At 50.2% G+C, this 10,970-nt stretch overlaps 6 protein-coding genes across 6 annotated transcripts, besides 2 other annotated features; 3 read left to right on the top strand and 3 right to left on the bottom strand.

The window, feature by feature from the left end:
* Nucleotides 1-37: 37 nt before the first annotated feature.
* On the top strand, nucleotides 38-1,072 carry FPSE_03490 (uncharacterized protein; the record flags this gene model as incomplete). Its single annotated transcript, XM_009256609.1, has 1 exon — nucleotides 38-1,072. One exon carries the CDS (start codon nucleotides 38-40, stop codon nucleotides 1,070-1,072), a length of 1,035 nt encoding a protein of 344 aa, XP_009254884.1.
* Nucleotides 836-979: a microsatellite.
* Nucleotides 1,073-1,622: 550 nt separating the features above from the next.
* On the bottom strand, nucleotides 1,623-3,794 carry FPSE_03491 (uncharacterized protein; the record flags this gene model as incomplete). Its single annotated transcript, XM_009256610.1, has 5 exons — nucleotides 1,623-2,674; nucleotides 2,726-3,382; nucleotides 3,441-3,587; nucleotides 3,655-3,690; nucleotides 3,752-3,794. 5 exons carry the CDS (start codon nucleotides 3,792-3,794, stop codon nucleotides 1,623-1,625), a joined length of 1,935 nt encoding a protein of 644 aa, XP_009254885.1.
* A 1,155-nt stretch (nucleotides 3,795-4,949) lies between these two features.
* FPSE_03492 (uncharacterized protein) lies at nucleotides 4,950-5,655 on the top strand (the record flags this gene model as incomplete). The annotated part of the gene is made up of 2 exons (XM_009256611.1): nucleotides 4,950-4,998; nucleotides 5,063-5,655. 2 exons carry the CDS (start codon nucleotides 4,950-4,952, stop codon nucleotides 5,653-5,655), a joined length of 642 nt encoding a protein of 213 aa, XP_009254886.1.
* A 232-nt stretch (nucleotides 5,656-5,887) lies between these two features.
* On the bottom strand, nucleotides 5,888-6,821 carry FPSE_03493 (uncharacterized protein; the record flags this gene model as incomplete). Its single annotated transcript, XM_009256612.1, has 2 exons — nucleotides 5,888-6,605; nucleotides 6,658-6,821. 2 exons carry the CDS (start codon nucleotides 6,819-6,821, stop codon nucleotides 5,888-5,890), a joined length of 882 nt encoding a protein of 293 aa, XP_009254887.1.
* Nucleotides 6,822-7,059: 238 nt separating this feature from the next.
* Nucleotides 7,060-8,009, top strand: FPSE_03494 (uncharacterized protein; the record flags this gene model as incomplete). Its single annotated transcript, XM_009256613.1, has 4 exons — nucleotides 7,060-7,092; nucleotides 7,140-7,595; nucleotides 7,652-7,825; nucleotides 7,956-8,009. 4 exons carry the CDS (start codon nucleotides 7,060-7,062, stop codon nucleotides 8,007-8,009), a joined length of 717 nt encoding a protein of 238 aa, XP_009254888.1.
* Nucleotides 7,460-7,537: a microsatellite.
* Nucleotides 8,010-8,061: 52 nt separating the features above from the next.
* Nucleotides 8,062-9,971, bottom strand: FPSE_03495 (uncharacterized protein; the record flags this gene model as incomplete). Its single annotated transcript, XM_009256614.1, has 3 exons — nucleotides 8,062-9,309; nucleotides 9,362-9,810; nucleotides 9,908-9,971. The coding sequence occupies 3 exons, from the start codon at nucleotides 9,969-9,971 to the stop codon at nucleotides 8,062-8,064; spliced, it is 1,761 nt and encodes a 586-aa protein (XP_009254889.1).
* Nucleotides 9,972-10,970: the final 999 nt, after the last annotated feature.

Raw genomic sequence — 10,970 nt, 5'->3', positions numbered from 1 at the left:
TGCTGCGGCAGCCGCTGCGGCAGCGGCAGCCAACGGTATGAATGGTGTTGGCCGTGTTAATGTCCCTAACCAACTTGCGGCGGCCGCTGCAGCCGCTACAGGGCAAGCTCGTCCACGAATGCCTATGCAATCGCCTGCTGCTGCCGGCATGGGAGGTGTGCCGGCTCACATGGCTAGTGGACTTGTGCCGCCCAACCAGATGAACGGTGTTCAACAAGCTCAAATGCAGGCAATGCAAGCAATGCAGGGGCAACACAACCGTATGCCTATGCCGAATCCTCCGCCTGATGTTAGCTTGATGATGCGTGCCCAGCGCATCTCCGAACAGCAACGGGCTGCACAGATGCACGCTCAAGGAGGTCCTGGTACCCCTGGTCAAGGGGCGGTAGGCGCCCAGCAGAGTCCTCCTGCGCAGATGCGGAACGCGATGAACGGTGTAAACGGCATCAACGGCAATCCAATGAACCAACAGAGTTTCCTTAATAATGCGCAGGCGATGATGGCTCAGTTCAACCAAGGCAATCTCAGCTCACCACAGGCTAACGGTCTCCACATGCCATCCGGCCCTGCAGGCTCAATAGCCCCACGACCACAACCGCAACTCCCAGCAGCTATCCAGGCTCAACTTAACCAGCTTGAGGCACAATACCGCGCTAAGAACTCAAGCCTTACCTCTGAACAGGCGCGCCAGATGGCCACGGAACATTTAACACGGCTCATGATGGCGCAACGCTCTGCAATGAATGCTGCTGCTGGCACGGCTGGTGGCCAAGGCGGACTTGCTGGAAGTATTGCAGCCACAACTAGCCCTCACCAATATGCCGCGCTGCTTCGACAGCAACAACAGCAGCAAGCAAGTGCGGCAGCGGGCAGTCCCGGACAACAACATCAGCAACCTCATCAAGCTCAACATCAGCCCCAGCATCAACAATCTCAACAGCAGCAAGCGCAGGCGAAACAACAGCAGCCTCAGCAACAGGTTCAGGTTCAGGCCCACGCTCAGGCTCAGGTCCAGCATCAAGCACAGCAGCAGAGGCAGGCGAGCGGTAGCGCCACACCCTCGGCTGGCTAGTGGAAAAGTTGGCAAAGTTACAAAGTTTTCTTGTTGGGGGTTCTGGGGCAATGGGGTTTGGCTTGGTTTGGTGTACTTGGAGCGATCGATCTTGGTGTTTGTCTTATCATGAAAAGCGTTTGAGCGAAAGCGGAAGCATAACGATTCTGGCTGTACGATTGCGTAACTGCGTATGAAGCAACGGACGGGTCGAGATTTGAAGGCATAAGTTGGAGAGCATGTGTAGATTATCCATTAATCATATTAGTTAATGGCATGAAAATAGGTAGATAGCCTCACAAGTCCTTACTCGTTTAGGGCAACCAAAATACTTAACTCCCTTATTCAAATCAGGTTACAACATACTCATATTCATCCGTGACATGCACAATTCCTGACTGACGAAAGCGAAATGAAGGAGGGGTCTGACTAAATCGTTTATCTATTATGAATATAATTCTATACAACCAAAACCTAACGCCGGTCATGCACATACATATGATGATACAGTACAGCCCACCCAAGTTGGAATGGGAAACACATGATTCCATCATTCACTATATACATCCATTCAGCTAGGTCCACCATTGCCGCCTCTGGAACTGTCTCCCTGAAGAAGCAATCTGGGCTTGATGAAGTCCTCGTCGAGATGATGAAATACACTGGCAGGATCCTCCGAGGTCCAGAGTTGCCGGATTGCATTGGATGCAGTGATTGGTTGACCTCCAGGTGTCTCCGATATAGGAGTCGCGTATGCACTGTCAACACGGGATGGAGTAGCGGTGTTGGAGCGTGGAAGTGGTGAGCGGCGAGCTGGAGGTGGTAAATCGGAGACGTCAATGTCGCTACCGATATCTGAATCATCATTATGACGAAGAAGGTCAGATCTCTCGGGTATAGAGTTCTTTCGTACTTTGCTTGTAGGACGGCCGCCCGTGTGCGGAGACGAAGCGCCCGACACATAACTAGCAGATTGGCCTGCTTCGAGGCTGCCAAGGGCGACGCTGCCGTTCCTGCGGGGATTGTAACCAATGCCTGTTCCTGATCGTTTGACTTGAAGACCTCCGCCAAATGTTTCGATATCGAATTCGTCATCGCTGTCAACCTCTTCAACAACGCCGGTACGGATTCCAAGAATCTCAAGCATACGAGCGGTGGTGCCTCCAAAAATGATCACGGTGAGCACAACCACGACTAGAACAGTGGCTCGGAGTGCAGGGGAGTTCTCGCCAGTGAGTAAAGCAGCCAGGGCCACACCGACAGCTCCTCTCAAGCCAGCCCAGTAAAGCATAGCCTGGTAGTTGTAAGGCAGCTCGTCACCAACCTCCTGCCCTCGTCTGCCGGCACGGTATCGGATGAACCAGTTAATAGCCTTGGACAGCGGGAATACGGCGACCCATCTAGCAGCACAAACGGCTAGGATAGTTACGATGATGAGAGGAGGCTGGAATTGAAGATGGTTGTCGGTGAAGAGAGCTAGTCCCAGGTAAATAAAGATGAAGTTCTCAGACAACTGCGACAAGATCTGAAAGATGAACTTAGTGGTAAGCTGAGTTCGTCGCGACATGTTAAAGTAGGCATAATGCTTGAGGGTAATGCCGCAGAAAAGCAACGACACAATACCTGCATAGATGTTAGAATCCGGGTGGAAAAGATGGATTCAAGATGACATACCGGACATGTGAAGGCCATGAGAAAAGAAATAAGTAGCATAGGGGATCAGAACCATCAAGCAACTCTCAATCTTGGGGGTCCTGCGGAGGTAGGTGAACTTGAGCAGAAGCGCTGTAGCCACACCGACAAGAAAGCCGATGAACAAACTGCAGAAGAAGACCAGCAAGAAGATACCTGTACCTTCAAAGAAACTGATGATGCTGAGTCCAGCAGCCTCGCCCTTTTTATACTTTTGCGCAGTTTCGAAAATGACAATGGCAATGGCATCGTTCAAGATGGATTCTCCAAAGATGATGGTGTACAGCTTGGGATCGACCTTGTAAGCGTTGAAAATGGCCAAGATAGTAACAGGGTCGGTAGCAGAGAGAGTTGCGCCGACTGAAATCGCATCGACAAAGGACATTTCCAGGGATCCAGGAATAAGGGTAAACAAGTACAGGATGAAGCCAATAACAACAGCCGACAAGAAGGTTCCAGCAAAGGCGAATGTCAGGATAGTGCCGATATTCCGAAAGAAGTTGGCCTGATGCAGCTCATAGCCCGAAGACAGAATAATGGGCGGCAGTAGCAGATTGAAGAAGATCTGGTAGTCGAAGCTGATCATGGTTCGAATGGAGTCACCACCAAAAATCATGAGGACGAGCCCAACAACCATTCCTATGAGAAGAGAGGGTGTAAGTATTTGATCGCATGACGACGAGCTTCTGGAGCATACCGGCGAAAATAGATATAACGGTTTCATGTATAGCAGTGACTTTCTTCATCTGAAGCATGTAGCTTGTGAAGAAGGCGACGATGAGCAGCATAATCGAGATAAAGAGCGCCCATGCTGCGAACAGTTCCTTCTGGGCAGAATCACCCTCTGGAGGTCATCGTCAGTAATTGTCCAGGTATATCGCATCGTCCATGTCTTGCGTGGGGAAACACACCCTCGGGGTCGGTCTCTTCTTCATCGGTGGCTCGCTCTATGTTCAATACGTCAGCCCTTATGTCACAGGAGTCAAGTCAGACCAGGATATAGCGTACTAAGAAGCTCGAAGCCCATTCCGACAAGTTTCGCCGAGGCCATTGCGAAAGAGCCGTCCGTATATGAATTGACGAAAGTCGTGGAAGTGTTGGGGATTATATATCGCGATCGCTTCGCTTAGGGCGAGATCAAGTGGGAGGCTCCCTGCGCGAACCTCGTAGAATGCGATACTGGGAACATTCGCAAAGGGGCGAGAGCGCGAGAGAGAAGCAGTATTCGGATTGTACAGTTGGTGATGACGCGGAAGAGGCAAGGGAGATGACGTCCAGGCAGCGACTATTGGAAGCGTCAGAAGAAAGAAGTCGATGTACTGTATCTGGGCAGAGAGAGGGATGGAGGGATGGTTGGAATATGCGACAGCCTGCCCTGGAAGCTTGGATCCAATACCTAAGCTCAGGTGGGCCAACAAGTAGTCAAGATAGGCGCAGGAGATGAAAGGCGACAGCTTTCAATAGAGCAATACTCTGATTGGCTACTCATTGCCATTAATTAATTGATGCCTACTACATACTTAGGTAGGTAGGTATCTGCGTTTAACTATGGCTTCTGTATTATTGACAAGGAGCACAGTCATTTGGAATGTCACAAGATCAAGCTGTAGCCTGATGCTTTTACTTGATCATACTTGATAGGCTTGACTTTGTCTATGAACATCTTTTGAAGCGAGGTCGCCTATAGTCTTTTTGTCAAGGGTCTAACTCAGATACTGCCAACCCAGTACGCTCCAGTTATTCACTACCAAGACAACCAGCACCAACCTCTATCTGATATATGGACAAAGGACAGGTAAATTGACAGCCACACAAAAGTGATAGGACTCTGAATAGGATAAACTGCCACAACTTGTACCCTGTGATCTCAAACAAGAACTCGATCTCGAATGGTTGTGCAACTCCATGCAAGTCAGTGGGGCTCATCGGCTGTCCGTGCCCAGGCCAGGGCTGTTGGCGGGGGACAGGGCATCTTTAATGAGGCTCTTCAGTGGCTCCATCCACTAAATCCTACTGGAACTAAACCCCCGCGACAGAGACCACGTCCACCTAAGACAGAAGCTCGTGCAGCTCCATACATAAACATTTCACATTGGAACCGCAAGGGATAATCTTCACCAAACGTCAACACTGTCGCATCTACCTCTTACCTACAAGACTTGACATTGAATGCTTCTATTTGCTAGCTGTGGACTCCGCGACAATAATGTACCATCTCGCCAAAGGACTCTACCTCTATGCAACGAGTAAAGAAGGTTAGTACAAATAGCTACCGCCTCTCTTCTTTGGAATTAGCCTGTGCTAACATCTCCCTTCCAGAATACTCGGTCATTCTTCTAGGCCTCGATAATGCTGGCAAAACAACCTTTCATGAACAAGTCAAGTCTATGTTCTTACCAAACAGACCCGATCCGAAACTCAAGACAGTACCTACCGTTGGTCAGAATGTTTCAACAATACCGCTGCAGGACATGTACCTGAAGTTATGGGACGTAGGCGGACAACACTCCCTGCGCAAGCTTTGGGAGAGCTACTACACGAGCTGCCATGCGATAGTCTTTATAATCGACAGCACAGATATCGGCGACGGAAACATCGAGCACGACGAAAACCTAGGCAGGTTGGAGGAGTGCCGTCTCGTTCTGGAAGACGTTCTACAACACACCGAGACCGAGGGCGTACCACTTCTCATCTTGGCAAACAAGCAAGATCGCGAGGACTGTGTCGAGACAATACGAATCAAGGAAGGCTTGGTCAAGAAGGTCATGGAGGGAGACAAGGGCTCTGCCGTTCGCGATTCACGTGTGCTGGCTCTGAGCGCTCTGACAGGCGATGGAGTCCGAGAAGCTATCGAATGGGTGAGGACACGAGTGCAATGGAACAAGGAGTCTCGGCCGCCTGTTATGCGGTAGCTAATCGACCTTGAGGGTTCTTGTGTGTAATTAATGTGGCTTATGAGCGATGACAATGGCTGGGATAGACCGGTCTGGCTGGCGTATGTACTGGGTGTTGGTTTGAGCATCAGTAAATCACTTCTATCAATCTCGAAGCATGGGGAGCACATGGTAATCTCTCTACGGGGTATCATGGTTTCTATTTTCCTTATTATTGCTTTTCATCGGCATTGAGTTGTAAGTGTTAGCGTCACCTATCGTTCTCGGCCGTCAACTCTGCCATGAGCCCTCCCTTGTCCCTTCGCTTTGCGTCCTCGGCAAGCTTGTTATCCACAAGGTTAGAGAGATCCTTGGATCGGTTGAGCGCACCCTGAGCGCACTGGATGAACAACGGCGCATCCAGGGCCTTTCCTCCTAGTTTGGAGATCTGGCTGATCTCACCGTGCTTGTTGAGACTGTATGTGCAGTGGGAAATGCGCATTTTCTCCTCAAGCCAGTTGGTGTCGACAAGAACTTGGCTTCCGTCCTCGCCATAGAAACTGTACGTGACGCAGAATGGAGAATGGAGCCAGCTCAGAGGCACAGGCTCTCTCTCGGCGGATGTGTAGATAGTGAGGGTTTCTCCTTCGATGCTTGAATCAGGCTTGCGGAAATGTCGAAGGGCTGCAATAACGGCTACGCAGGCAGCATCTGTAAGGTTGCCATCGTGGGCAAGGACATGAAGATCAACTCGGATAGACCAGCACTTTTTGCCGGCGATGAGACATAGTGATTCGGTATCCAGGGCACCCGATCTCCTAATTGTCTTCTCAAGAAGCCTCGAGAGAAGAACCTCCTCGAGTGAAGGGCGGTTGACCTCATATGAAGGAGCGACCATGGGGCTGAGTTCTGATGTGATTGTGAAAACTCCGTCAAAGGGACGGTCTGTGTATGGCACAGTCACCTCGGCTGAGACCTTGGCTAGTACCCTGTGAAAGGCGTCAGCGATTGTCTAGATTTTCTCGACGATTTTTGTTTTACCTTGTTTTTCCATATTTCACCTCTGCCACTCCATACTCATCTCCAAAAGTGATCTCAAGAGGTCGGAATTCGTCGAATTTGCGACCATCTAACCGTAAACCCTCGTTCAGGGCCTGAGCAATGAATGTCTTCTCAGAGAGAGAAGGCTCGGCTTCACGCGGCATGGCTGGATGTTATTTTTATGTAAAAAATGTCGTGAGAAGCAATGCTGTGTATATAGAGTGCCAAAGCGTAATAGACAGAGACAAACATTGAAGAAATTCTGCCGGGCGGTGAATCGCCACTTATGGCATGGCACGTCTGCTTCCAGAGTGAGCACGCATCGCGTCGGCAGTTTCCAAGACTTTATATCAACGATAAAACTACAATTCTTTCAATAAAAAAGATCTAGGAATTGTCGCCATGACTACCGCTCACAGACCTACATTCGATCCGGTTCGTAAATCTATTGTATCAATACAGGCGCATGCTGACTTTTGCAGGCCCGTGGCAAGGAAGCCCTCCGTGGCCCTGCCTACCATCAACGTCTTCTGCCAGCCCATACCCAACTGAAGTATCGCCAGGCCGGTCAAGGTGGCGATGCCGACGAACAACCTACCCGCGACCTCGCTGCCGAGCTCCTCGCCGCTGAAGCCACCCATTTCACCAAGAAGAACGGTGCCCCTGCCCTGATCGACGATGCCGATGAAGACGACGAGGTCGGCGTTTCTGGTGGTGCTAAACGAGCGCTTCCAAGTAGCGATGGAGAGGGAGAAGATTTAGAAGCGAAGCGACGACGGATATTAGCAGAGACCAGAGATATCGATGCCGATGACGACAGTGAGGAGGACGAAGAGGAAAGCGACGACGACGATGATAGCGATGATGACTCCGATGCCGAACTACAGAGAGAGCTTGATCGTGTGCGAAGAGAGCGAGAAGAGAGAAAGAAGAAAGAGGTATGTCTACGCGATCATTCAACATTACACATGCTTGGGGCTAACACACATTGCAGGAGGCAGAGCGACTCAAAGAAGAAGAAGACGCTCGAGAACGAAACATTGCGCTTGGAAATCCTCTCCTCAACAAGCAAGATTTCAACATGAAGCGCCGCTGGGATGATGATGTGGTCTTCAAGAACCAAGCTCGTGGCACAGAGGAAAAGGGCAAGAAGAAGGAGTTCGTAAACGTAAGTCTGTTTTTTTTATCTGTTTCATTTTTGCGCAGCATCTTGCCAGCTTCTTTCTATATGCATTTTCCCTTTCCTATCTGAAGGATCGTTTAAACAAAGACGACATCCGCTAACCCGAACTCTCTAGGATCTCCTCCGTTCCGACTTCCACAGACGCTTCATGAGCAAGTACGTTAGATAAATGACATTAGACAAACTCCTCCTTTTTAGACATTAGATACCCTGGAAATAAATTAACCGCTTGCCTGCACTTCTTTGTTTTCGTTGTCTGAATCTGTAGCTTGCTCGGCGAGAATCTTCTTCTCCAGGCCTTCAAAGGCTCCGAGAACGTTGCCGTACTTTTGGTAGACTCCCTCACGGTAACCCTCATCAATTCTTTGGATGTTACCCTCCTCGGTCCATCGCTTGCCGATGAGCTCGTCAAAGGTCTCGTTTGGCTGGCGCTCGAGAGCCCAGAGAGCCTTGTAGGCTCCGCCCAGGGCGCAGGCGTTGCCACCGACGTCGAGCTTGTAAACGCCATCACTACCACCAAGGGATTCTCCGATAACCTGAGCAATGGCTGGGTTCAGAGAACCACCTCCAACGAGGTAAATGCGACGGGGCTGGGCGGGGAGACCAGGTCGAGTGCTTTCGACAAGCTTCTGGGAGCGCAGACGCATGGAGAGAGCTTGGGACTCGACAATGACTCGGGCATCAGTTTCCTTATCCCAGCCACCATTTACCTCTTGAAGGTCGGACCCATCGGGCTCACACGAGTATCGCCAAGTGCCAGCACGGATGTTTGGCACCACCTCAGTGAGGTAGAAGTACAGACCTAGCTTGCGCCTTTCGTCATCCTTGGCAGCACCAAGGGCGGGAGTGTTCTCGATGGCCTTGTTGAAGTTCTCCCAACCAGTGGGACCGTTCTCAGGCTTAGGGAGCTGATCTCGAACTCGCTCGCGTGCCAGACCTCCATTTTTGTAGCAAAGCATAAACATGTAATGACCTTCGGTTGTGGGGTGGTTGAAGAAGTGGTAAGCACCATCAGGCTTGTACTTGGGCGTGTTCATAAGGAAGGTTGTGGAGGTGCCCAGGGAAACAATAGCGTCCAAAGGTCGAAGGGGGAGAGCGAGGATAGTTCCGGGGTTATCACCAGTGAAAGGCGTGATCTGGCAGTCGGGGTGGAAGCCATGGCGGTCCACGAAGTAGGGTGAAATAGAACCCAGAACAGCAGCGCCATCCATGCAGGGCTCACCGAGCTTCTTCTTCAGATTGAGGGCATCACGCTTGCTACCGGCAGCGAGCTCGAGAAGAGGCTCACTGAAAGTCTGGCGCGACATGTCCCACAAGTTCATGCCGCAGACATCGCTAACATCCATGGGAGCAATGGCACCGAGGAAGACGGATGCGAGCCATGAAGAGACAAGAGAGATGTGAGCAGTCTTTGCATACATCTCGGGGAGATCCTTCTTGAGACGCATAATTTGAGTTCCTGTGAAACGCTAAGATACATATTAGTACTGGTTCTGATTTACAACCCGAGACTCAACATACGTGGTGTGCACCGCTTCCAGTGATCTCGGCGAGCTTCTGGCGGCCGCCAAGCGCAGCATCGAAGGCATCACATTCAGCCTGGGTGCTCTGATCCTGCCAGTTGGGCGACCACTGGTGCGAGAGTGCCTGTGGCAGCTGAACAACCAGAGGAAGACGAGGGTCGAGGTGGTGAAGGATCTCGTAGGCGTGGCCGTTCCAGAAGACACTGCCATGCTGCTGACAAGAGCCACTAATACCGCGGATATGAGAAAGAGGGACAGGCATAGCTTCGGCCAATCGGTCAAGAACGAGGTCTACAGACTCCATCCACATGGCGACGGGTGCGTAGACCTCGCCTGTCTCCTCGTAGACGTGGACACCTTTCTTGATGCCATATTTGTGGCCAAAGTCCTTGTCAAAATCGACCTTGGCTTCACCAATGACTTTGAGGTCTGAGTCGACAACGAGAGCTGGAGATGCTGTTAGCGAATTGCGCTGGGAACATGTTGCTGGGGGTCGTTGGCTTATTTGACGTGCCTTTAAGCTGCTGCGTCGACAGATCAAAACCGAGGTATAGAGGTTTAAAGTCCGCAGACTTGTCTGTAGAGTTGTCTCGAGCGGGGAAAGGCATTGTGAATTGGTTCAAGTTGATAAAGCGGTACGTATGGAATCAGTCAAGATATTGAGAGACAGGAAACTATCCAAGACCGCCAACTACAGCGACGTCAATGGTAGCAGCTATGACGACAGGGGATGTCAATCGCAGACCCCGTAAAGATTAGCAGTTCTGCCCTGTAAATTTATAAAGGTATAGTTGGCAACACAACGACCAATGGGTGATCAAAGTGTGTAAGTTGAAGGTAGGATTGAGTTGAGTAGGACTGAAGAAAACACCAGAAAAAAAGCCACGAGCTGGGCTTTATACTGTCGTACCTTGCCTTAGCTGAGGTAAGGTACAGTACAATATGCTTCACTGCCGGTAACTGCATTGTGTTAGACCGCCACCCTCAACTCAGCAGGGAAGAATGAGAGATAGACACACTAAAAGAGTGTCTTCAGTGGGTAACATGCATCAGAAAACTTCAGATGGCAACTTGAGGTGTGAGTATAGTAATGGTCTCCAGACTCATGTGAGAACGCCCAAGTTTAAACACGCAACACTATAAGAATGGCTAGGTTTGTTCTTCCTCTTCTTTTCTCTTCAGCCAATTTATCCAATGCCAAAAATAAGAAAAGCACGCCGATACTGGGCTCAGAGGTCATATGAGCACAATTGCATGTCCGGGGGTCTATATCCGTATCCCGACATTTTATACTCTATTTTAACAGATTCTTTTGGAGTCCTTGTTCCTGGATCAATGCTGAATAGAATCATAACAGCCTCCTCTGCTACCTAGGCCATCATGGTTATCTATCATGACATCTTGGTCAATCGCAACTATCTGCGTAGTCTTTTTCTCTAGAAAGAAAAAAGATGGAGACTTTCTCTCGGTTTCCATCGTCCATATCAACGTGGGGTTTCGTCTCCGCTACAAGTGCTCTGCTCTGCTTTTGCAATTTGGCAATGCCATGTCCCGCCAAACTAACCCCAGTTTTTCGAACCCTGGAGGTTCGATAATATGGCAGCCTG

The sequence above is a fragment of the Fusarium pseudograminearum genome, chromosome 3, assembly GCF_000303195.2.
Source record: "Fusarium pseudograminearum CS3096 chromosome 3, whole genome shotgun sequence".
NCBI lineage: Eukaryota > Fungi > Ascomycota > Sordariomycetes > Hypocreales > Nectriaceae > Fusarium > Fusarium pseudograminearum.
The sequence above is the reverse complement of the archived record's forward strand: the minus strand, read 5'-3'. Positions and strand labels throughout refer to the sequence as shown.